The sequence below is a fragment of the Athene noctua genome, chromosome 21 (genome assembly GCF_965140245.1).
Source record: "Athene noctua chromosome 21, bAthNoc1.hap1.1, whole genome shotgun sequence".
Classification (NCBI taxonomy): Eukaryota; Metazoa; Chordata; class Aves; order Strigiformes; family Strigidae; genus Athene; species Athene noctua.
Window position 1 is genome coordinate 10,590,049 of NC_134057.1, and position 27,449 is coordinate 10,617,497.

At 37.2% G+C, this 27,449-nt stretch overlaps 1 protein-coding gene across 5 annotated transcripts in view; it reads right to left on the minus strand.

Moving 5' to 3' along the window:
* Window positions 1-630: 630 nt before the first annotated feature.
* The window catches only part of WAPL (WAPL cohesin release factor), a 72,374-nt gene continuing 45,555 nt past the window's right edge, over window positions 631-27,449 (minus strand). For 4 of the 5 annotated variants that reach the window (XM_074924461.1, XM_074924460.1, XM_074924463.1 and 1 more), the window contains exons 6-19: window positions 24,289-24,441; window positions 23,913-24,049; window positions 21,784-21,895; window positions 16,319-16,546; window positions 11,340-11,451; window positions 10,251-10,348; window positions 8,545-8,621; window positions 7,155-7,330; window positions 6,719-6,834; window positions 5,798-5,959; window positions 4,340-4,547; window positions 3,082-3,170; window positions 1,939-2,034; window positions 631-1,572 (exon numbers count right to left, since the gene is read on the minus strand). In XM_074924461.1, coding sequence (XP_074780562.1) covers window positions 1,507-1,572; window positions 1,939-2,034; window positions 3,082-3,170; window positions 4,340-4,547; window positions 5,798-5,959; window positions 6,719-6,834; window positions 7,155-7,330; window positions 8,545-8,621; window positions 10,251-10,348; window positions 11,340-11,451; window positions 16,319-16,546; window positions 21,784-21,895; window positions 23,913-24,049; window positions 24,289-24,441 — 1,830 coding nt within the window. In that variant the 3' untranslated portion in view covers window positions 631-1,506. The remainder of the gene's footprint in view (window positions 1,573-1,938; window positions 2,035-3,081; window positions 3,171-4,339; window positions 4,548-5,797; window positions 5,960-6,718; window positions 6,835-7,154; window positions 7,331-8,544; window positions 8,622-10,250; window positions 10,349-11,339; window positions 11,452-16,318; window positions 16,547-21,783; window positions 21,896-23,912; window positions 24,050-24,288; window positions 24,442-27,449) is intronic. The other variant, XM_074924464.1, reaches the window with a different exon arrangement.

Genomic DNA, 27,449 nt, shown 5'->3' on the forward strand with positions numbered 1-27,449 from the left:
GGCACTGATACAAAAGCACGAGTTCTTAACTTTATACATGGAGATAACACAAGATCTAAAAGCAGGTTAGATTTCCTGTTATTTCCCCCTCATTATACACAGAACTAATATTTTTATGGCTTCAAGTTTTACAAATTCAATGGAATAACATGATGTAACTACCTATACAGGTATTTAAACATGTCGATGAAGCAGATCTCAGAACAGTCTGCAAATATTCAAGACCACCTCAATAAAAATAATTACCAATTCTGCTGGTCTGAATAATGAGTGCAAGAAAAAAAATGTTAAAAAAAGTAATGTATTTTCTGGGATTCTTTGTTCCACTTAAGTCTTCAAACACAATGCTTTGCTGTGAACTAGACCTCAGACTGAACAAAATCTTAGCTATATCAGCAATTTAAGGCTTTGTGTTGTATGCATTTAAACTTTGTCATACTACAGAAGAATGAAATAGAAAGATTATGTCAGCTGGAAACATTAATCCCCATTGGTGTTTTAGCTTCTTTAAAATTCTTCCCCCTAAAACATCCAAATTCTTTGTATTGAGCAGTATAAAATACATCTTGAGTGCTTCCTTGAAACAAATTAAAACAGCATGTCAAAGTTTTTGCTTATTAGAAGTGTAAACTACCCTGGGATTGATTTTTTTTTTTTTTATTTTTTTTTTTCTTTTTTTAAACAGGGCACAACATTTTTACAGTTACTATTTCTTTGTGGATAACATACCCTCAAATGGCTTTGTGTGTTTATGGGTTTGCATGCTTCTTGGAACTACAAAGTGTTATGGTCTATCAAGTTTACAGTACATGGGCCATGACAGTTTTAGAACTGAGAAATAGTTCAACAACCTAATTTCAATCAAAACAGTATAAAAAATAAACTATCCAATCCTCGCCTCTTTGGATTCCAACAAATTTTAAATATAGACAGTAGTTAAAATCACAAAAGTATTTAAAAATTTATATTTTATGATTTTGGAATAATCTAGTAATAAAAAAGCAAGAGCAAATTAAACTCAAATAGGAGCGGTGCTGCTGTCCAGAACTTCTTTATTAGAACATTTGTTTGATACCTCAGTAGCTAAGCTGCCTTTGCACCTGGCTGGCATGAAACAGTGGCTCAACAGTAAACAGCAGTTGCACTATCAGCAGCAAGTTTTTCCCCTTGAAACTTGTCACGAACAAAGCAAGAAAAAAAAGATAGGGAGGGTAAACCCTGCCAAAAAATGTTTAAATACTGCACTGCATCATAAACAGCATGGTTTCTTTATTTACTTTCCTCAGAACCTTTTTCCCCTCATTTTTGATAGTTGCAGATTGATGTAGTAACTGTCTTTTAGAAAATGCTGAATGCATGGTTAAGAGACCAGGTAGCCTTAAAAATCCGAACACGAATGACACAGATGAATGCTCTTGGTATATCCTTCAAGGACTTCTTTCATGACTTCTTCTTTTGTCTAAGGGTAGCTCCAGCATTAGAGTGCCTGCAGCGGAAGTTAAGTATCTAGCAGTGTTCCAAGTATTCAATCACCCTAGAGATAGATTTCTGGCCTGTTGTTCCAACAGCACACTGGAAAATGTAATAGAAAACAGAAGTAACAAACAAGCATTTGTAATACACCTCTTTAAAATATTTGAGAGCTATGCTTATTTCACAGTTTTAATATTTAGAGGTCCGTATCAGTAAAAGCAATTAGGTTCAGGCAGAGGATTCAGAAATATTTTCCTGACCGGTCACAATCAAGTGGAATGAAAGTAGCTTCATTCCATTTACTACCAAAATAATGAAACATGGGGTTTCAGTATTTAAAACCGGAAAATCTTCTAAAGACACAAACTGAAAAATGTTAAATGCTTCTAAAAATGTATGGACTATTAACAGAAAACACAGTTACAGAAGTATCTATACACAGTCTTAAAAATATATATTACTTACAGTAAGGTTCATAAAACTGAGAAACTTTTTGAGCATTTCGGTCATTATTGAGAAGTCCCCTTCAGGTAAGTACTCCCTCACAGTAGTCACATTGATCTAAAAAATAAAACAATCTATTTCAATTTGGGAAATATTTTTCTGACAAAGAACTACAATACTCTGCGTGTAGGATGCAGTAAGACAAGTATATTCACAGCATTATTAAGATGGCTTCTGCTGCCATCTCTATGATTTAAGCCTCTCGAGCAATACTTGTATATTTACGGTGTTTATGTTTCTAGGAAACAACAATTGCTAAAGTCGTGGTGGTGGTGTTTTGTTTTTTTTCTCATTAAAGATCATTACCACCACCAGACCTCTCCAGGACCCACAGCATTATCAAGCACTAAAACCCCACCAGATTACTCTCCTGACATGGAGACAATCTCCCTGCCTAACTTAAGGGTTGAGAATTATTGAACTTATTGTCCTTATCACTCCAAACACTAGAATCATACATAAGTTAATTAGTCAAAAGGAACAAAACAGCATGTTTAAAGACCGTTTCTGTCACCATGGTAAATTCACACAAGCCTGAAGGCAGGTCTGAACCTAATTTACATCTGAGCATATATTTGACAGGAGAGTTTATGAAGTTCTTGGCCATTAAGAGTTCCATATTTTAAAGTTTTAACTTCAGCTTTCTATTATGTATTTCCAATCTGAGGCAATCGCTTTCAGCTAATGGAGACATACACAATTGCATGTCATCTCAACGAATAAACGAGCCTGATGGTAATTTGCTTTTTGAAACTCTGAAAAAATAAAGCAAAAATCATTATACAATGGGCAAGTCAATTTTCCTTTGCCTTTCAAAGGGAGGTTCACTTGGTGGCTAAAACTAACAGCAAAGGGGAGAGAGGTGGAAGAGGTTAAATATTCAATTACAACTGTTTTTGACAAACACTGACACTCAGAAAATTTGTTTTGGATGGAACACCTCTGGCAACTTGTCAGAAAACTATACACATCAGCGTAGCTTCATCAATGTACTAGCTCACATCGAACTCTAATTTAATAAGCTCATTTCAATACTGCAAATTACTGCTTCACTAAAAATGGTACTGGACTTAAGAGCAAGTTATTGACAATGTATTCCCTTACTGGACTCTCTTGGCAGAGACAGCCTAGAAGCAATGCTGTGTATGAGGCCACAATGCAGTCTTCCATGTGCTTCCCAGCATGCTGAAGAGCTGAAAAAAGAGACAACTGAGTGTATTGTGTTCTCCGAGCAGCTGGTATCTTTTACTGCTTCAAATACAATCTTTCATTATCACTTTTCCCAATTCTTTTTTCTCAAACAAACTGAGCTTTAGGACTGAGACTTCAGAGGCAAGAATCAGAGAAACTCCGTACTTACTAACTCAGCAGCACGTACCTGAACAGGAAAACAGTGTTTATTCACTTGCAACTCATTACGTGGTATGGTATTTTATTAATTGCCATTTTAAGGTGCAAACTGGATGCTTAACACACCAAAATACAAGTATAAATGTTTCATGTGATACCATAAGCCAGTAAGACTTCCAGCAAAATATGTTTATTGTATTAATGATAACAGAGCACTTTTTGCTAATGACTCAGCATTTTTGGGCAAACCACAACTAGCTGCAGACACCAGGTGATGGAGCTACAAAATGGAGAAAGGATATAAAGCCAAGTTGGGGAACATATTGTTAGAAGATGAAAACACCATTAGAAGATTAAAGGAGGACTGATGTTTCAGATGTGATACAATTCACAGAGACAGACTACATAGCTTAGAGATACTCAAGTTCCTGGAACAGATTATCAAAGATGCAGCACACCAAGGCATTGCACAGGTACCTGAGATACTGCTGATGGAGTGAGGAGGACTTGGACACAAAGAAGAGGGGGACACAAGAATTATACATGCAAATAGGGAGGGGAGGAAAAAAAAACCCTAAAAGTAGCATGAAACAAGAATGAGTCATGATACCCTCCAAAACCAAAATTAAGTCAGGTAGCTTTTAAGTACAGTTTCAGAAGAACATGGTAAGGGCCAAAAAGCCATCCCTTTCAGAATATTTCTTACACAGAACGTTCCTTAAAAGTTTGGGGTTTGTTGGGTTTTGTTGTTGTTTTTTTTTCTTTTAAAAGAAGGAACTGATAGAAGGTACTAGTAAGAAAATAAAAAGGAGCATAAAAATTCTTCCACTTCTCATGCTTCAGCTCTGAACTACTCCTACTTATGATCTGTAGCAGTTTCACCTGGGGGATATGCTGAGGCAATCTCAGCCCAAGAGACTGCACGTAGCTAGGAAGCAGGGGACAAGGTGGGAATATTTATGCAATCAGAGTTCTTTGCCTTTTCTGAGCTCATCACAACTAGACAACGTACCTTTATTAAGATCAAGTTCTTCATCATCTTCTTCCTTCTTATCTTTCTCTTCAGTGCTATCTGGCTTTTCTGTGGAGACCCACTGTATCTCCCCACTTGTCTCTTGCCATTCCCCACTCTTATCATGCTGAGCAGTCGGAGCTTCTTTAATCAACTCGTCTGTCTGGCTCTCGGCCAGCTGTGCCGCTCGCTCACGCTCAAGAAATAGCTAATGGGGAAAATTTCAGGAGGATTTATTTTATAAATTAAACCCTAAACACATTTAATTAACACTTGAAAGTTTATTTCCCCTTCACGGTTCACCCCTTAATATTTTCAATATTTTTCTTGACAGTGGCCTTTTCTTCAAAGGAAAATACAATTTATCCCAACACTAAAGCTGTGCTCTACAGAAAAGGCCCCCTCCATCCCCAGTGCTGAACTAGTTGGCAGGCTCCTCTTGGGCATCATAAATGTTTAATTGTTTTCTTTGAGACACAGCTTGAAGACTAAAAGTTGCCATGTTCTCCTGTCCGTTTTTGTTCTCTACCAATCCGCATTTTCTTTTCATGCTAGCTGTCCCCTCTTTGCTCTCTCAGCTTTTCACTTGGTATATAAAAAGCAAAAATTTGGAAGAGTAACTTAAAATGACTTATCAAGGTTATGACTGAACCAACAATCTCATATTATGCACTTGCACCCCGTGAATTATTTCCCAAACCATACAACCATCAGTTTTAAATACTGCTTTGCCAACCTGTATGCATTAAGATATTTAACATTATGATTTTTATTGTTGACATTTTTGGGGTCTGCTGCTGGACAGTTATTTCACATAGTTAAACAGAAGAACTGCTAAAAGGGTCCATAAAGTTCTCTCTATTGAAATAAAAAGGCTGCTGCAATTTCCTTTCAATTCTTTATTTTAGTTTGTATGGTGGAAGTTATTCACCAAAATCATTGGTGGATTTATTTTCTTTTAAAGAGGTAGTCAATACAGCATTTAAGAATGCTGTTTCACATCCATAATCAGTACATATTTTATTGCTCTTATAAAGCATGATACTTCATTTTTTTAATTTATAAATTGCAAGCTCCCAAAAAGACAGCGCTTTAAAAAACAACCCATGGAAGCAAAATATATAAGACAAGAGTAGCTTACAATTTTTACAGCTGGTTTAAAACGAAACTAGAAGTAAACCATTTAGGAACAAGAAAGCTTCACAGAGCATGAGAGAAGCCTTTGGGTGTCTGTAATAAAGATACCACTGTCTTGTACCAGGAAAGCTGTTTCTGTAATGGACAGTACTGGAGAAGTCAAAATTGTGAGTAGCACCCCTCTTCCCCCACTAAGCTCTATTACTCAAAATACTAACCAGAAAAAAAATCTGACAAATCTTCATTGCTGAGTTCTCCCTTCTCCCTTGACAGTCTGATAATGAGAAATGGTAACTATGACAGGAAACCCACATTTCTTACCTGCACTAAAGCCTGAACAGCATCAATCTGTCCAGTTATCTTTAGGCTGTCGTCCCCTTCTCCCGTGCAGAATGAGTCAAAAGAACACGAAGTTTCCATATTGACCAGACAGTGCCTATTCCGAGCACTGTATTCTACCAGGTTGATCAACAAACCCAATCCCTGCAAGAATTGGAGGGTCAAAGAGGATTATACACGTTAAAAAAAGGTAATTTAGCAAAAAACATCTAGCCAGATGTCTTCTTTAGGCTTTGTATTTCTGAGGATACATAACTTAGCAACACACCTTTATAAAACAGTTTAACAGACAGAGGAATCAGCATTTAAAGAAATATGAGGCAAACCTAACATCCCTGTATACTAGAACTTATATGCAGGAATCTCCATTTTTCCAGTTCCAAACATGAAAACATCATTTTAAAGATGAGATTTCACTTATAGATTAGGGATTCAAGTGTCCAACCTTCAGTTCATATTCTTTAAAGATCCTTCACGCACACAATTTCACTGTTGCTATTTAGGCCGCACAGACCCATTTTACATAAGCTGAGGTAAATTCGACAAAGCTTTTTTCTCAAACAATAACATCCACCATATTTCTAAAGTTGAAAAGAAATATGTGAATTATCTAATTTTTAAATACATTTAGCTAAATGTCTTTGTTCATCTAGCAGTGAACTTTTTCCCACCCAACACAGGGAAAATGGTTACAAGTTCAAAACCACCAAATCCTTACAGACACTTTAAGTACCTCACCAAGTTATGGTCAATGAAAACTGTAGAGGCTGCTCCTTAATGTGGAATGAGAGTAGTTAGATGTATGTATATATATAATGTATATATGTTAGATGTATGTATATATATAATGTACAAGAAGGGGACAAATCATTTTACATTGATGTAACACATACAACAGCTTACCAGGACCCGAATATCAAATCTCTGTTCTTGAGGTAGGAACTTTGGAACCTGAAGCACACAATTCATAGCTGTGCCTATCAGACCATCTTGTTCACCTGTTTTTGTACTACCCCATTCTGTAAACAAAAAAGAGTTTAGTGGCTCGATTTTGAAAACACTCATTTTCGTAATCATAAACAGATTGATAAAAACTTGTTGGCCCTAAGGACAAACAGGACTCTTAGCCAAAGCACGTATCTCAACAATACGTGCGATTGCTGACCCGCTTTTCAAAGACAAATTACTGACTGCTTATTGTAAAACAAGCATCTGCCATACTTCACTTGTATTGCATTGTACGTGGAAAAAAACATAATCAATATAAGAAAAGGCTTTATATTAATGTTTTATTTGATGCTTTAGCACAGAATATGCAAAGTGTTTTTGTTTGCTTTACCGTTATCATTTGTCAGGTTGAGCAAGACACCAATGATAGCCCTCATGCAGTCTTCCACTGCTTTACCCACGTGGTTAGTTACATTCTGGTGAGGCAGAGGCTTATTGTCTGGTAAACAGATACTGTCTTCAGCACGATTATATCGCTGGATTAACTCCTCACAATGCTGCAGCGCTCTGCAGGGAGAGGATGCAGAACAAAATTACCTCCACTACATACAGGACATTCCACCTTTACACATATTTCAACAGGAAGAAAACTCAAGTACAGAGCTTATGCAGAATTTTTCTGATGTCCAGATATCAAACCTATCAGGAGAGATAATAAACTTATCGCCTATAAAATCCTTTATGAACTCAACTGACACTGTGAAAACAAAAACCCGGGAAGCTTTCTGGTGTAGAGCTTTATCAGCTTGAGATTTCAAGAGCAAAAGTTTATTTTTCTTTCCAACTTCATCACGTGGTCTTACAAAAAGATATCTTCTCCCTACAAACCCAGCCTCTCATATCCTCTGACCATCAAGGCACAACATTATTCTGACAGTTTTCTAAATGTTCTTTGTTCTGTCCTCAAAGCTATTTTCATTCTGTAAGAAATAAATAAATGACACGTGACTTTCTGGCAGTACAATCTTCATCTCACAGCACTACAGGACCACAGGCAGGATTCTATTGCACGACATCAGTCTGAACACTGACTGCAATTACCAACAAAACTAAAACCATCAAGAATATACGTTGGTCTAAACAGCATAGTAAACGGTGGGTTTTGTTGTTTTGTTGGGGTTTTTAAAATAAATTACAAGAAATACTCAATCTAACCTAAAACCCTAAAATTATGTTTCAAATGAGGTCTGCAGAGTCAAATTTTCAGCCTGATTTGTTCTCTTATGAAGAGCAGCACAAGAGGAATACGATTTCTGTCGGTCAACTGAGATCTCCCCCAGACTGATAAATGGGTGAGGGTGTTTGTACAAGCATCTTTGCTAGGGAGAACAGCTAAGAATAGAACTTCACTATTTTATTTCTTAGCTACAGTGTTAATTGTTATGCTCTATTTCAGTAAACCCTTAAGCATAATGAAAACACAATAAATAAGTGTAGCTTCCCAACTGCCCTCTTCTGTGTTCATATTAACTTGGGACAGAAGCTGAATCCACAGTTTGCAGCTTCTACAGAACCACCAATAGCAGCGCTACATATTGGTAGTACTCAGGTAGTTACCCAGACCCTCATCAACTTAACTTTAACATTACTTCAAGAAAAGCAACAGTGGAAATTGTGGGGTTTTTCTCCCCCCGCTTAGGACCTTCTGGTATAACTATTTTATTTTTTTTCCCACTATCATGTGCAGTGCTCTGCAAAAATGTCTTTTTGTTACAACTTACTTAGCTGAGGAGACTATGAGTTGCGAGTCTTTGTATGCTATCAGATAGCTCTGATTTTCTGGATTATGCACAGTTACCTAAAAAGAGGAGGAGAAAGTAATATTAAAAATGGGACTTTTTTTCCTTGAAAAAGAACTACTCCCTTCCACTACCCCCCCTCACTTTATTCACATCCACATTTCTTGGTTATTATTCAGTGTAAACTTTCACTTATCATTGTCCAACATCTCCTTGGAGTTTTCACCTAGTAGGCAATCACACAAAACTGTGGCACTGAAGATAAAACCATCTTGCCTGATAGAGTAAGTACAGAAATCGTGTGGCAGAATGTTCTGCCACAGCAGAGCTCTCAATCTAGATCCTGGGTCTACACTGTCCCCAGTGTATGTATGTATATATGTGTGTGTAAATATATATAAAAATATACCACAGAATAAAATTATATAAGTAATATTTTTTTTAGGACTTGAGATCAAGTCTGTGAGCTTATTATGCATCCAACCATTTAGAAAAAAACCAAGTTTTTCCTCGATTCCCTTGATTGAAATTAAGAATCAATTTTCAGAAACAGCAGAAGTTCTTCTCTTGAATTTGCATGATTTGGTGTGTTGATTTTTGTCATCTCTCCCAAGTTCCTAAGGATCTTCCTACATCACAGCCATCCTCAAGTTCAAATTTGAATATTCTACCACTAAACAAGGCTGCTCTTCTGTTGCTTGGCAATTCCATCTATGAAATGTAAGAGCAGAAATTGGATCTGAAAATTTTCATCTGCTGTTTAGAAGGCAGGTAACGAGCTAGGTGCCATTAGTTTTTACGTAAGCACCCTTGAATTAGTACTTCAGCAACTGTTCACCTTTCTCAGTTTTTAGCTTACTTTTACACTATCTTTGAGTCCTTCTATTTTAATGAAGAAAACAAGTTACTGCAGTAGCTATTTTCCTTCTAACTTGGGTTTACGGTGTTCATTAAGATTCATTGACCCTGAAAGTGAACGTGGCCTTCTGATGCATGGGGATGTTTTGCTAAAACGTCACAACCCTCCTCTGCTTGCTGACCCTATCACAATACAAAAGGACTAACACTAGTAACAAATATGAAAGTCAGCAAAACAAGGCATTGTAAAGAAACATATTCTCACAATTCCTGTCAGTTAAGCTCTACAAAAGTACCACAAAGTTCTCATCCAAAATTATTTACCATTTCAATATACATGCTCAACTGATGACAGGACTAGTCTGACTTTCAGGGCAGTTTTCTCTCTCAGTGGTTAACCAGCTGATGATTGAAAGTAGCAGTTCTTAAGATATACACCCATTTATTGTTCCTAAGAAAATATTGTTTCTATAATGATCCATTATTACCAGACACAAGCTAGAGAGTCAAACTTACGCCTCGAAACCTACATCCATAACCAGCAGCTTTTTGTATGAACTTAAGAAAAAGCATCATGTTACATTCACTTTTTCTTAGCAAAAATAAACTTGCAACACTGTACAAACATACAGAATGGTAAAAGAAATTTTCAAACAAACATTCCAGGAACACTGATAAACATCAGAAAATTAGTATCTTCCATTAAAAAAAATAAAATCGACATTATAGCGTTATTATTATGTAGCTACACGTTGAAAGACTACAACATTTAAAAGGTCTGGTTGAGAAAAAGTGGTTTTCAGAAATGCAATGCATCTGCTCATACTCACGCTTTCTAAGACCCGTAAACATCTTTCTGCACCCCATAATGAAGCAACCAGTTTCTCTTCATTTTCATCACTGCTTAGGTGATCCACACATTCTTTAACTAAACAACAAAGAGAAGTTGTTTTCCTCTATCAGTAAAGTCTTCGAAAAGCCAAGCGCACAAACTAACCAGCTACCCAGAGAGTTGCCATCAATCTTGGTTTACACTTTACAAAATACTAGGAAACAATCACGAATATATCATCAGCATCCCAAAATCTTTCTCCAAATAAATTAAAAAATCCAAACCCTTAAAATCTTGGCTTTACAAGTTTGTGACTGTTGCTACAAATTACCTATCTGCATATTTTATTTTCTACTGAGAATGAAGAGATTGTACAGCACATGACTGTGTTCCTTAACTGTAATGTACTGTTTTGTAGGAGAAAAAAAAAATACAGCACACACTCTCCCACACTTTACACATCTGAAACTGTGTGCAAGTTGTTCATTTCTTCAACCTTTCCTTTGTCCAACATTCTGCTTATGTAAGACCAAGCTTCATCCAGCTCAGGAACTAATTTCTAAAATATCCCTTCTCCCATCTGTGAGATGCTGATCCAAAAAAAAAAAATAAAAACAACCCCAACACCCCAAACAAACTAACCAAGACATATCTTTTAAAAAATAAGGAAACAAAAGCATCACCATTTTTTCTTCCTCTGGGGTATTTAGTTAAAAGAAAATATCAGGCCTGAAAATAATTCTAGGAGACTGTAAAGAATAAGTGTGCTGTATTTGCGTGCTGTACAGAGATATATAGCACAGTAATCTGTATTCTAAGCTTAAGCCATTTTTAAATCTCACACATTATATGCAACATTATATGCATTCTGATAAACCTTAAAACTGCTTTTAATCTCCCATGCAACAGATTAAAGTCACTAGTATTTCCCAGTGACTTGATAGCGAATTGTGTGCTTTATTAACACTGCTCAGAAAAATACAGAATGTTTCTATTTTTCACTGCAGAAAATGAACATTAAGAAAAGCAAATATCTTAGTAAGATACACTGATTTTTCCCACTGCTGAAGCAGCATCTCCAATATACCTTTATCTACAATATGATCAAGACCACCTAGAAGCCGCAGTTCTTCTTTAAACCAGTCCCCAGCTCGTTTTGAGGTGAGAGACAGTAACGTCTCCATTGCCAAATGCCCGGTCTGAAAGAGTCAGGTGCCAGAATTAGTGAAATTATCATATGCAGCTGTAGCCAATATATCAAATCAGACAAACACACGTCATCTAAAAACCATAAAAACAAAGCTATAGGTTCCAAGTAGAAGAACCACCAGAGGGAGCAAGAACGGACTGAAAAATACACGTATCTTAGAAAAATCACTTGGTATTGGTAACAAGGTACTTTGCATTTTCAACTTTTTCTTGATTTTATTAATAGCTTAGAAAACCTAAGCAGCCTCCTTTCATCTGTTTCTCTTGTTATCAAAAGAAACAAGTGGAGGAAGGAAATGGACAAATCAGCCAGGCAGGAAAAAATCCAAGAAAAGCCAGAGCGAACACTGCTTCTCTGTCTCCCAGGCACACTGGCTCTGCTGCTTGTAGAATACATTTGATTGTAACGTAGGTATTTTGTGGTTTTAATTTTAAACTCATAGAAAACAGCAATTAAACCAAAACATTGTAGGAAATCTATTATATTTACTGAATTTCAAAAGAGGAATACATGTCAAAATTCAAGAGCCCCAAAGACAAGTTTACTCCCTGCAAATGGAAGTTGAAGAGATTTTAGATGATTGTCTTAGTTAATCTCCTGCTAGGTTTTTAACCAAAACTAACACCATTTATGAAGTCACTACTATAACTTTTTTTTCCGAAGGCCTCTAATAAAAGGCAAATATTAATAATAAAACATATACATACGTATTAATTTACACCTACACAGAAGTGACCAGTATAGACTTCTGTAACATCTGGAAAACACACAGGCAAATCTGGACTACTATAAACTTGATAATTTCATATATGGTACATAAATACAACAAGCAAAAGTCAGAGAAGCAGCCGCAAAATCTCATTCAAGCCAACTGAATTTGTCCTCTTCCCTCCCTGACACATTTGATATATAACACTTAAAGAAAGGCTGTGCTTATGCTGAGCTGTGCAGCATGTTCCAGGATACCAGGTCAAACCTCAGCACCTCCTGGGAATAACAGTACTCACGTGGCTGGAGCAAACACCCCGCTGTCTTGGAAAAAACAAGTTATAAACCGTATGAGCCCCCCAAACATCTTCAGCTTGTTTTCTCGGTTTTCAAAATACTGATTTCCAAGAAGGAAATGGGAGCTGAAGATTAGTCTCGATAAAGAGTTACCATCCAAAGGTTTTTAGGAGCGAGCTCCCAGCACACCGTCACTGCTGAACAGAGTTGGTAACAGCATCTCTCCAGTGTAAATGGAAGAGTCCTTGGGTCATGAAAGTGTTGTGGGGGACAACAGAACACAAGCGGCAGCAAATCTACAACAGGTCATTCCTCCCCGAGCCAGCAGCATCTCAATTCCCCATCGCACAGGAAACAAAGACGAACCTGCAATTACTCCTGCAACTGTTTCACCCCCCAGGAAACAGTAACTACCTTTAATTGCCACCAGCCACTCATTGAGTCTCCCCACAGGAGGGAAACGAAACACCCTTGGTTACAGAGTGCTCATCTCATCACTGGGAGATACAAGATCCAAAACCTCACACTTTTAAAAGCTGTCAGTTAAAAACATAATGCTAAAGGAGATGAGGATATTTTAAGCAATGGATGGAGAACTTCCCTTCTGAAGCCAACCAAATGAGAAAGTGTTTTGAGGGAGGAGGAGAGAGAACCTGAAGACAGCAGTTTGACAGATCTCTAGCTCTCTGAAGCTTTTCCATCCTCTTCAGATTATTCCTTTCACTTTTATAGATTGAGCTTGAAAATATTCTAACATGGATATCTGAAATCATGTATATAACCTAAACCACACTGACGGAAGCTGGTTAAAAACTCTTCTTAAGAGATCTCAGCAGCTACAAAAGAGTTAGTTAACTTCCTAAATACTTTCACCATGAAAGCTCAAAGGCCACACAGTATTTAAAATACAGTGCTTACTCTTCCACCAAAGGGCAAAATGACTTCAGAAAACTACGGGAGAATATAACTTGCTATTTTATACTACTGGGGATAAAAACATAATTTTTTTTTAAATGAAATGAATCAAAACCTTGTAACCCTTCTGCATTTGAGGAAAGTAACCCATTCAATCCAATTTTTTATGTCAATTACTATCAAATCTTAACACCAGATGTTCAAAACACGGTTCCCTTAAGCCTTCAGCCTTATGCTGATAGTTAAAAACAGAATAACTTCTTTTCACCAACTGAAAAATCGCTTCTGAAGGTTTTTGCTGTGATGCAAGAGGAGCTAGCTGCACACACCAGCTAGAGAGGGCTATGCTGACTGACAGGCAAGCGCCATTTGCTAACAGGAAGGCCAAGTTCTTCAGGTTTTATCTTCTTCTAAACCAGCAACAACCCTGGAGCAAGTTCAACCACAGAGAACCCCTTTTCAGCTTCTGGGTTGATGTTGTTAATGTTCACAGCAGTCTAGAAAATGGTACCCTTTGAATACCTGAGTAATCAAACATTAGGCCAATCTAACTTCTAGATAGTCACACAAACAGTGTCTGTGCAAAGAGCCAGGCAGTATCGGTATCTTCATTTGATCTGTGCAAGATGCAAAATAAATGAAGGTGTAACTGCTTAGGCACAAACTGGAGTTACCAAAACATCTGCTGCAATCCTTCTGCTTCTCAGTAGATGTGTCGGAGTCTGAAAAAGCACAGATCTCTTCTTTACCCCCAGAAGATTTGTGTTTTTGTTAGCATTTTCTGCCTGTCATCTGGTACAAAACAGCAATTATTTTATCTCACGACAGAGATCTATGTGAAAGCAACTTTACCTTCTACATATGAAGTTCATTATTGTCTCAACTTATCACTACTACTATCATAAACTGGAAGAGAAACTAATCATCTCATTTGGCTTGCATATATTCTCTAAACACTATATAGTCTCTGCTTCTAGATGGTGCAGGTGGGCAGGAACCAGTTTCCATCTGTGAGGTACTACAGTATTCAACACATTTACAACAACAGCTTGACATAATTTTAAGAAATAGAGATGCCCCAGCAAAAAGAAAAACAACCACAGCTGAAACTGATGGCCTGTGATGATAATATTTTTACTCATGGACAACCTCCTCACAAGATAAAGTTCATTTTAATATATCCTGTCCCTTTAAAACCCATGCCTAAGAAAACACAAGAACAGAATTACAATTCATAAAAACCCATCAGGCTAGCTCAGATTATGAATATGAAAAAAGCTCAAACAGGAGAACAGTGGTCTATGTGCCTGGACGCTGCAGCAATGAGGAACCTGTACCAGCTGTTCCATGCTTAATAAAGGAGCTCTCTTACATTTTATAGTGCAAAAGATATCCTGGCACTGACAGACCGGGAGCTACGTGAGCTGCCTTTGGTGCCAAACCAGCACTGAAATAAGACACTGATTATACCAATTCCTAGCTGATCACCACCTAGAGACAAACCACAATCTGAAGATATCAACACAGAATGAATCGTCAATTTAGAGAGTACGCTGATCTCAAATTCATTCTCTCTTTGCAAATTTCAAAGGCCAAAAAATTAACGAGTCCTCTACACGCATAACTTCATAAATTCGTAGGAGACAAGCCCGAACCAAACAGAAATAATTGTCCTTTGTCACCACAAACTGATTACAAAGATTAAGAATTATTTCATCAATATTATCTCCCTCCCCCAAAATTCATCTCCTTCTGCTGCTACATTATACTGACTTTTCACACAAATTCAGAGCTCTGTTCCATAGCTATAATTTTGGTTAAAAACCCAAACCAAACCTTTCCTAAATCAACAAAAAATTCCCAAAATCTACAAAAGAAAATCCCAGCTAAACAAGGCATATAACCTTTTAATCTAACCTAAATGGAATACAATCTTAATTGCAGATTACTGGCAGGAGTTGAAACATTACTTGCAGAGAGAGAGCTCTAAAAAACCTCATTTCATAAACAATAAATCAGAAGCTTCTCCTGTTGGGTATAAGTATTACACGAAAAATGGCAAAAACCTAGTAAGAATCTTTAAAACATTAAAAGAATGTATTACAAGATGTTAAAAAATTGAGATCATACTAACATCTGTTAAACTGAAATATGGTGAAAACAAAACCACATTACTAATTTTTGCCATCTATGACCACTCATCTACTCAATCTGTCATTAATTCTTTAAATACACTCTGAAAAAGACTTGCAACTTACCATTTATTTTTCAAGCTAGCCTGATGCTAGCATCAAACCATGGCCAAATTTATTTTTAAACAAAAACAGTTCGCTCTGTTGCAGATGAAGATACATTCATAAAAAACAAGTGTGTTTGAGAAAGGAAGGGAAAAAAAAAAATCATCCACGTTTACAGTATTCAGCAGATCTGTCACCACACTTTGGACAGAGAGAAATCAGTTTCTGTAGGACAGATTTTAATTTTTTTTAAATGGCAGAACCTGCACCACATTTTCCATTTAACACACAATAGTTTTATTCTCATGCAAGAACCCCTGTATTGTTTGTGAATGTATGTATAAAATTTAGGCAAAGAAACAGAGCCAAATAATCTAAATGTGGCCTTTAAACACACAGTTATTTAAAATGTTACTAGTTTTTAATCGCTGCCTTTAACTAGCTACCCTTAGCAGGAGCAAATGGTGAAGGAGACAGCTGAAGAACATCATAACTTTATCATACTAACAGTCTTCTAGAAAGGAAGTTTCAAATTTAACAAAGGAAACACTTGCAGTGCAGTCATATATACAGAGAAGGAAGACAGAATGTCATGACTTCTTAGCTGGGAGACAGGAGATTAAGGATGATGCTTACAAGTTCCATTTTATTAAGCATTCTACTACTGCCAAGGCTTTCAAATAAAAGCACGATACCCACCGTGATGTTTTCGAGATCAAGATGTTTGTTGTGAACAGTTTCACACAGTCTCCGAATTTTTTCCTTAATTTTATTCATGTCTTTTTCATTCAGCAGCTTGGCAGAAGAAGCATCTTGTTCCAATTCCAAAAGCCGAATCATCAGATCTAGACTAGCTCTGTCTAAATCCATGTTCAAACGATCTCTGCTCAGGATGTACATTAGAGCTGCTGTACAAAGGGACAAATTCTTGGGTTGGGACAAGAAAGAAAAAAAAAAAGAAGAGTTTTTAGTACTCACATTAGGCAGACCTTTTACCCTTTTTGTTAAACAAGCTGAAGATTTTCAAAATAAAAACCCTGAGAACTCCCAATCTATGCTAGCACTTGCCTGAGTACTCACTGTTGCACACGGATTCCTTCTAGAAGTTCCTACTGCATTCTCCTAACCAATTCCACCGAGATTTAAACCACTTAATATATTTACAAAGCCCCAGTAGAAAAGCAAGGTTTTTTACTTTTAAGGGACTCAGTGCTGCAGATAGAATAAGGAAAGGTAACTCCAGTAACACAGTATTATAGAAGAGACAGATGGCAGGGGAACAAAGTGAAAAAGCGGAGGGTACGTGGCAACCTAGGTGAACATTCTGGTTTGGTGGGACAAGCTGGTGACAGCACCAGAAAATACAGAGATGGTGGGGACAGTGTTTGCATGGAAGGGGGTAGGGGGTGAGCAGGGGGGAAGGGGGAATAAAAATAAAAAAAATTTTTTAAAAAAAAAAAAAGAGAGCCTGGTAGCATATGTTCAGATTCTGCCAAGCAAGTCTGTCAGTCAACAGTTTACCCAAACCTTTCCAGCATAAACACATTTAATTTTCAGGGGAATTCTGCTTTCTGGAAATAGCCAGGGTACAAATCAGCTTCCTCCTTGCCACATCCCCATGAGTCCTCAACAAGTGCACGTTATCTTGACCATAGGTGTGCCAGAACCTCTTACTATAACTAAACTTAATCCTTCTCCAAGAGGAATTTAATCTCATCTTCAGGAGGATCCAGAAAAGCAAAGGCAGAAGGTGACTGTCAGGAGGGGGCAAACACCAGTGCAGAGATCAGATCACAGCTATCTGTCCCCAGTGCCGTAAGTACAACACTTGTACCAAGAGACTCATCTACCCAGTGACCTCCACGTTACGGTAAAGAGGAGAAATGCCCCCGGAGAATGAAGCTGTACTGGGCACAATACTTTGAGAAACCTCTGACAACATCTGGAACTGGTGGGTATGTGTGTGTCTTACTGAGTTCAACTCTCAAGAGTCAATGTGCCGCATACGTCTATTCCATTTTTCTCTGCATAAAATAAATTAAAAATGGAGACAAACTAATTCTGTGATATCAATGTTGTACAGCTCGACAGGAAAGAGCAGAGTTTGTGTGTCACAGCAGATTAACATCTTGTTGACAGTTCAGCCAACCACCAAAGCAATCATTAGCTGCTTCTGTTTATTTTAGAAGCAAGTAATAATCACACTTGGTCATACTAAGCAGTATCAGCATTTCCAGAACAGAATTGGGCAGCCGACGGTCTACCAAAAGCTGTGTTAAAAATCCTTTGTGCCTGAGCCAATGAAACCTTCAGGTGAACAAAGAATTCAATCTGACTAACTACCAAAGATGTACTTGGAAGACTGAAGGAAGGAAGCAGGAGTTTCCAAATCTACATCTCCTTTCATGAATACAACCTTGATTGTTTTAAAAAAACACAAACAAACAACAAAAGAAATCATATCTGTGAATATTGCTATTCCAGCCTCGTCAGATGTAAGGCAGAAAGCAATCTATGCGGCTTGCCTACACAGACAGGGTATACATTTTTTTCCTTTAATTTCTATTACCTTTCTCCCATAAACCTTGAAATTTTATCATTTTAATTATAGAAATTGTTTACTCTGGATTCACCTGCAACTGGTTTAAACTGTAAGAAATTTCAGGTTCCTGGAAGAAGACTCTCTGTTCATTCAGAAAGACAGTTGTTAAAACAGAGCACACGCATTCCAGAGAAACCAAAGCCTACTCTGCCAACTGTTGTTCAGCCAGCGTGGGACCCAAGAAAGAAACATCTATGAAGAACTATTTTCTAGTGACCATCATTATCTAGGTGAGCTTCCTGGTAAAAACATGCTTAAGCCCCCAAAGGAGTTTCTATCAACTAAAAACTATGCAGCAGTCAATAGAGGGAAACTGCTGAATTTATGATCTGAGCTGCCAGTATTTAGACATTTCAGAAAGTCAGACACTGTTCTTAGATCACTACTCAGAAATGCTTTACAGTTACTCCAAAGTCTGATAAGGGCAATCACGCTCTTTTTGTGAGCTTTTGTACCAAGCCCTTGCCTGTAATGGATCTTCCTCCACATGGGCTGTCAACACTTCCCTCCAGACCTTCCAACCAAGCTTTAAGACACTTAAATGTGCTCAGAAGGGACCCGAGCAGGGGACAGAGACATTATACAGAAGGTTTCAGGCTGCAGGAAGATTGCCAGGAAAGCAAAAAGGAAGGGGGTAGTTATGTGTGTAACAAGAACTAGATTCCTGCACCAGGATATAGACAGAGGGCACCCAGGGCAGAGCCTCCCGATGCCGACGGGCAGCAGGGAAACAGCGGTGTTACAAAAGCAAGGGCCTCGGATGTGAACGGCGCCTGTAACCTGGAACAAACCAGCTTCACCTACGTGCCAGCAATACGGGTTTTCTGAAACTCATTTTTCTTATCTTAGTCCCTACAGGCAAGTTGGTTTAATCTGGAATATAACAACTCTACATTTTGCTCCGATTTTGCTTCTCTAAGTGTTAAAAAACAGTGAACCGTGTTGTCTGAAAGCTACCTCATGCCCTACCTACACAGAACTCTGGTGAGAATGAGGGGAAAATAGTCAGCACAACTCAATTTCGATCAATATCCTAAAAAAAACAAACAAAACAACCCAAGAACCCTATCAAACCCTCAAAATTCCACCCTTATGGATTGCCATAGTGAAGCTGGGTTTTTTTGGGTGGGATTCTTCTTCCCCCCGTTCTATTCAAGATGCTTAAAACACATTCTGCTTCCAAACAAATGTGGAGAGAAGAAAAAAAGTAAAATAAATAGAATTTGCTCTAGACAGAAATTTTACGGCATATCTAACTATGGAGTTGCTACAGAATTCAGGAAAACATCCTAGTTGAACATACACTCCAGAAATGGCAGACCATTTACACCCACTCTCATCCTTGTCTTCCCTTGCTTGTTCTATTTATACTCCAGCTTGTGGGAACAGATGGTTATTTTCTAGGGTTCAGCACTACATTTAATGCACTTTTTTTTTTAATTATTCACATGCTGAAGACATTACAAAACCACATTTCTATGCCTAACTAGTGACAGCTATAATGAAAATATAGATTTTAAAAATTAATTATACTCCAAAACCTTTAGAGCATAGCTGAAGAGACAAAGTCAGTTAAAAACCAAACTGTAGCTTAAAGACAAATCTACCAGAAAAGTTCAGTGGAACAAGTAATTTCCATGTAAATATTTTGGGGCATAGCTCAGTAAGATAACTGGTTATTTTGTTTTCCTTGATGGTTAAAAAAACCACCTCTGCAACTTCTATTTTATATTTTTATGGAAATGTAAAAGTCCCTTACTTTCTCAGTCTAATCCACTGTATCAGTACAGCGACTGCAGTATGGGCTCATGCTTGTTTCCATTAGCAACATCATTGTGGCAGTTTTCCCATCTCCAAAATACATTAAAGAAAATATTAACAAAATAATTGTGGGGTTTTTCCCCCAATCCTTATTAATCTTAAACGGATTTAAGCCGTGCAAGCAAAGAGTAGTGTAATTTATTATTCTGGAGTTACTCTGCACTGAGGTTCAGTGGAGAAATCTCTATTCCTTTTGATCAGGTTAAAATTTTAGTGATATAATTAGTGAATGAAAGGGTAGTATATGAAGACAGCAAGCTTTTACAGAGAAGGTCACTGTTGAAGCATATGCTGTCAGTAGTTAGAGCATATATTTTAGCATTTATTAATAGTACTTTGATAAATCAGTAATTTTGTAACACTGTATAACCTGTACCAACAATGAACTGTAACTATATTACAACATTAACTACCAATTATTTTTTTCCTGACAAAAGGGAGCGCTTCATCAAATATATTGGAGATAGTGAATATAATCAATGCTTTTTGTTACTGCAGACTAATAATAGCATGCAATTTCCTTTTGAACTGTATGTGCTAGTTCTTTTGAAAATGAAGGAATAATGGTAACTGTTAAAAGACAGACAAAAATATACCGAGCAAGCTTGTACATTTTCCAAGGAACTGAAGCTGTCCTCTACAGATCTCCTGCAACTCAGTGGTGGCAACTGTCCTAAATAGCGTGACTGTGCTTTATTTATTTCTAGTATCACTTGGCACTATTTTGACAGCTCACAAAATAATGAATGCATTGAACCTAGTTTTTATGTTTTACAGTTAGCGACTGCTAATTTTTGAGGGAGGTGGAAAATAAGCTATTATTCTAAATTAGCTACTTAAAGCTCTACAGCTTCTTCCCCCACCCACAGTAAGGTGTCAAACATCATCTCTTAAATGTCTGTTTCTGTGGGTGCAAAGTTTTCTTCTGCATTGCATGTCATTCTTCCAGAGCTATTAACTAAAAGTAATAAACCTGACTGGATACACGTATATACGGCCCACTTCAAGTAACATTTCCTATGTTCAGCTCCTGTAGCAATACCTCAAGGGATGCCCCACAGAGGCACAGTTTCCAACCACCGGAAGACTAGTATCACCCACAAGAAGTGTTTTCTAATACAGCAGGGTTGAACTTGTAAAGGTGAGAAGAAGGAAAACCCAAACTGCTTCAGTTTTTAACTCTTGGGTCATGTTATCGTAAGTAGTTAAAATTTACCTTTCCTATATTTATCATAGAACGCTGCACATACTCAAGGCATCCTACAACTGCAATGACAGCACTGCTCAAGGGGACAAGCACAGGACACAAAAAACGCCCCACAACAGCTACAGAACGTGGTAATTCACGTACAAGCAAGTCTGGAGATGAGCACCTAGAGCCATCTTTAAACAGGAGAAAGGATTCCTTTCAAATGTATTTCATCTGAAGGAAATTATAAATACAACAATAAAACTATTTTTAAAAAGCTTAAGGGAAGATATAAAATAGCAATCCAAAGCACAGTCAGGTTTTTTTTAAAAGCTTAAATGATTTTTTAAAAGAACTTCTAAGCCCAGAAGCACACAAACAGTGGAAGGGGAATTTGTCATTGGAACACAGGTTGCTCGTATTTTTCATTTCATTACATATTTCTAAAATGGAGCCACCGATCCCATACACACACTATACCGGGCACTTCACCTTGAATTACGTGCACACAAAGTTCATCAAGCTTTAATGAAATACACCGTGTGTCCATACCTGATGGTGCTGGGAATCATCCAGTGTTTTGAAAACCATGGCTACCATCCCATGGGCTCTCAGATGCATTCGGAAGCTGGGCATGGCGCACTTTGTCGCCAAGCTGATTACACTGGAGAAAGTGAATTCTGGATTAGAACAACTAAAATGAACAAATTTACAACAATGGCAGATAAACAAGTCTACAAAACGTGACTGACCGTGTACCTCGGAGCCTGACAAACTCTGTCATATAAATTTTAGAAGAAACATCAGAAGGCAAGTTTGTAATTGAACAGAGCAGCGTTTTATTCAACAGCTGCTTACCAGCACCAAACTCCATCTGCTTTGTTTTAAGGTTGGCTACAAATAGGTTTGAAAGGGTGCCTTGAAATGGCTTCTTTCAAACGAAAGTTGAAATATTTTAAAATAGTTAAATTGAAAGTAAAATGTTCACAGATTAAGCACAAAGCTCTGATTTAGAGGCACAGGAGATCTTATTATGGATCAAGACATTATCAGAAATCACAAATGCGAGCTTCCACTGCTATATAGCGCTTCTCTATCTAATTGATTAATCCCACTTATGCCTGACAATACTTTTGCAAAACCCAAGCGTTTTTAATATTTATTGCTGCATTTACGGTTGATAGGAACACTACAGATTTCAGGAAAAATTTGACAAATATAGTAGTGTAATCAGTGATCAGCATAACGATTCTATTTTAAAAATGGAAGACTTCCCCTAATTTTATTAGCAAGCTGTCTGCCATTTCTAGCACAGCACAACATACAGACTATTAAAAATATATTACTTTTAAATGGAGAGTAATGTGGGAGTGATTCTGCAATCAAGTCTTCCATGACTACTGAGGTATCTTATTATAAAAGATTTATACAGCATTATGGCATTTAACGAACGAGTGGTCTTTCTGTCTCCAATCACAACAGCACCCGTTAGAGCTTACCTACCAGTTTCTGATTCTTTTAGGTCTATTCCTATCCTTACACAATGATTTCCTTTGGAAAAATACTTTTCTTTTAATTTGTTAACTGAAAGAAAAAATTTTTTATGGTGTTTATACAAGTAACATTCCATGATATAAATTTGGAAAGTAAAAAAAAGTCAGTTTAAGCTCTTAGGAAGCTTGCCATACAAGCAAATTAAGTGCATTCAAGATGAAAAACACTTCTAAACTGTCATTAAGGTATTAATTTATTCTTATCTTAATGTACATTTAAACTGGATAAAAAGATTTCTCGTGTTTATACTCCAGCAACAATATTCATTGCTAGTTTTGGAGGAACATGAAGAATAAATTTTTTAAATATCTCTCAAAAATGCATAAAGCTTTTTCTCATCCACATTCACAGCTCAAGTAAAGTGTCCTCATCACCTGTCTCTGTGGATTCAAGTTTGTCCCTCTCTACCATTTTAAGTTTTGCTAAACAGAAAGGAAAGTTTACATGTATAAAAAAAAAAATTACATGGTTACAGAACACCCTTCTAATTACTTTTATGTCCAGGGAACAGACACCAAGATTAAGTTATAAACCTTTTCACAGCAAGACTAACATTTCTGACACTAAGTTTGCAATAATATGTACCTAGAATATTAAGAGTGCAATGAGTAGTTCAAGACAACTTCGGGAAGCTTCCAATTAGTACTGAGGCTACAACACTGCTGCTACCTACGTTACTTCTCTACAGAAGATAAAGAACAGGCGGCTGGAGGTAAACAATATTACATTAGTTCTAAATATATAGCCAGCAAACTTTTCAGTCTTAGGTATTGTATTTTAGAATTTAATTTTGCATTAAAAAAAAAAGAACAGACATGGCACATAAGATCGCACTAATCCCAGAAAAATTATCAGAATTTTTTTTTTTTTTTAATTTATAGCAGGGAAAACAAGTGTGTTGAAGAGTGTCTTACTTTACAGTTTTATACTTCATCTTCCTAGTCATACTACTTTTGAATATTCCCAATATAACATCTTGATGACTGCTTTCAAATTTTATTCTTTACAGCAGAAGTGCCAGGTAGCTACCCAAACAACATTTTAAAGCATGGTCACTTTGCTGATGACTATTTAATTCAATACCTCCTTTAAATATAAGTTCAGTGCTTTATAATAAAATATCTTACCTAAGGCAACGTGTGTTTAGGGGCTGATTGCTCTTCAATCCACTTAGCAAGTACTCAATATCATCTGTGAACTCTTGATTTTCACCAAATTCCACTACATCATTGAAGTGCTTTACATGCTGAACAACAGTGTATAACTGGAAGAGACAAATATTTTGACCTAGGTCAGTTGCTCTTGGGATTGATTTTAACATTAACAAGTACAGTTTAAAGTTTTAAGTGCAAGAAAACATTAAGAAGGTAATGAAGGCCATTCAACTGTTTAGGTAAAAATATTATCTTTAATAGGAAAGCCAAATTTCATTTTGACGCTGTTCCTTCAGTATTTAGGATTACCAATAATTCTTTATCTTAAAAATTTGTTAAGAATACTTACTTCTTTGTCTTCTTTCCTACATTTCAATGCAGTTACTATCTCTTGATAGGGCTGAGTAGGTATTGTCACAGTTTTTATCACTTTGGGAGGTGGTGCAGGAGCCTTAAAAACTCCATCATCTTTATGAATTGCCTCCTTTGAAGATAGCCTTACCTAGTAATAAGAAAGTGCTAAAATGGGCAGATGTTTTGAGCATGAAAACATACACTAAATACATCAGGAAACAGTACAATTGTGCAATTGTCAAACTCACATTTTGGGACTACTTAGTCCTTGCCTTACACTACCAAGATGTACCTACGCTGTGTGACAATGTACCTACTCTTAAAAAAAAAATAATTAGGATGTCAGAAATCATATGCACTTTTAAATACAAAAATCAGTTCTAAGTAATCAAGAAAGCTCCAGTGGAATTCAGAAACTAAAAAAAAAAAGGGGAAAAAAAAGTCCTTTACACTGTTTGTTAAGCTTCAGGTTAAGTAAACCAACCAAGTTCAGTGTTTAAAAACAATTATTTGTTGATAGAAGTATCTTACTCTGTTACACTGGAGCGTCCAGGACTGACTGTATCAGTTGTTATTCTGACCCAGCATGAAGTACACCGGCCTGGGCACGAGCACAGGATTGAGCAATTGCTGCCTCGAGATGGCCAGAACTGAAAATCTCTGTGCCTACTGTTCTCATCCCTTACTGCTGGAGGCTACTGCACTACTGTACTCAGAGTGTACCTACCAGAAAACCGACCTCTCTAATCTCGTACTCCAAACTCTATTTTGCCTGTAGGTAGAAGACTACCAACACAAACTTTGTAGCACCATAAAAAAATTGCCACACAGAGAAATAAGAGGCATTGTGCATGCCTCAAACAAGTACAATATGCTCTTGTAAATTCACGGTATTCTCTGTACACCGGCCTTATTCACATTTGTGGAACGATGTATTTTAGGAACAACATATTATCGCAATGAAATACAGCAAAACCTATTCTGAACTTACAACAAGGAGTAGAGAACTTGAGAGCAGGTCTAAAATAACTCCTGACAAGTTTCCAGCCAACTCAGGCAAGTATTACAGGTTTCTCTTCAACCTACTCCTCTTTATTAGTTTGAGGCTACTATAAATTGAAGTATCAGCTTATCATCAGATTACTTCCTTGGCACAAATTCGGGTGTGAACACAAACTACAGAAAACAAGGCATACAGGAAAAATGCCTCCAAATGCCAAACTCTAAATGTGCAAGTGCCAATGCCAGCGGTCATTTACTCACCCTCAATCTCTAGGTAACATCTTGTACTTAGTTTCCTTACACAGAAAAATGGTATTTTATTTAAAGTCTGACTGAAAAACACAGAATTAATATGCAGGCACAGGGGATGCATTAACTGTTACTCACTCCAGGGGATATTTTGAGAGAAAGCCTTCTTGTGCATTGTACATCGACAGTCAAATAAAAGCCAAAACAACCTGCTACACTGAGTATTCTTCACATGCTGCCTCTATCACTGTGCAGCACTTCGGTATTTGCTCGCTTAGGCTCCAGCGGCAAAATGCTAATAAACCACCCTGAAAAGCTGGTTTCAAGCACATCCTGGAGGACTCTGATCTTATCAGTCTGTGAACATGGAAGAACCACTGAAGTATCTCATCCCAGTCTCGGTTAATGGCTTCCCCTTCAAAGCAAATTCCAAGGCAGCTTGGAGAGGCCATAAGAAAGAGTAGTTGGCATAAGCAGCTTCCACCCTACGGGTGTCTCATCATAAATCTCAGACAAATTTATCCAGATCTTCAGGTAACAAATTTCTACAAAAATTAGAGAGGCAGGATCATCTGCGCAGGGATTACTGCTGCACATTTGGATCAAGGCTCATTTAGCTTAATCACACACAGGTAAATCAAGGTTAAAAAAGGGACGGAAGTAACTTCAGATGTGCATCATAACATGAAGAGCAGATACAAATTCCCCCAACTGGTTTGTTCAGCCAAATCTCTGCCAGATTCCTGAATTAATATTGTGATGGTTCCAGTTACAAAGCAGAAGTTTGACAGATGACAATGGCTTGTCTGAATATGACTGATCCAGACATTTTCCGAGCCTGAAGAGGATATATTCAAAGTCTGCCTGAGAAGACTCAAACAAAATCTGCTTTTAAGTTAGCTATCAGAGTACTTCACAAAAATCAGCAGCAATACAAAGATTCAGTAAGCAACAAAAGTTTCAGTCCAAATGCACATGATTTAAACTGAGAAAGGGGTTTAGGAGAAACCCAGATTTCTGCTCTCTCCTCGAACACTGGCAGTAATGGTTATTTTTAAGATGAGTCATCTGCATTTTCCAGGCAGTGCACTTAATGTTGAGGGAAGGCTGGTCAGAATACTGTAACCAAAACCAACCACAAACCAAAGAGGAGCTTGGATCAGAACAACAGGCACACAGGTGGAATTAAAAAAATTAAACCAAACCGAAACTGGTGACGACAACAAAAGCTGAAGACTTATCACTGCAAAAATATTTACTTTCTGATTTTCTGTTCTCAGGCAAGTACTGTAAGCAAGGCAGCAAATAAAATGAGGTTGCTGACAATGTACAATGCTCTCCTAGCATAATCAGTAACAATCTTTATATATATATATATATATATTTAAGCCCAAGACCCTGCATTCCTAGGGTCTCAAAGGAATTAAAAAAACCAATTACTCAAGCCTCAAAACACTGATTTTTGAACAAACAAGTTACTTTAAGAACTGTTTTCACCTCTTGCCTACTTTTTGTAGACATGCTCATATCTGATATGTTCATATTAGCATTTCTGGCTGTATACACAAAATTTTGTTTCTTTCATTGTGTCTGAAGACTCAGGTCAGCAATTCACAATATTTTACTCCATTAGGAAGTAAAAATATATGAAATATCTCTTTTTAAGTTTTTCCGTTTTGACCTGCGACTTACTGATTTCTGTGGGCATTAGCTAGTTAATCCTAGGGGTTCTCCCAGAAGACGAAATGGAGTCCATTGTTAGGAAGCAGATCTTCCCCAGGTAAGGGAACAGAACTTGACTGAAGCCTGTTCGCATTTTTTTTGTATCTGTATATTGAAATGATATGGAAGATCCCATTCTGGAGTATTTCCACTGACAATTTATTTCCTATCAAACACCCAATG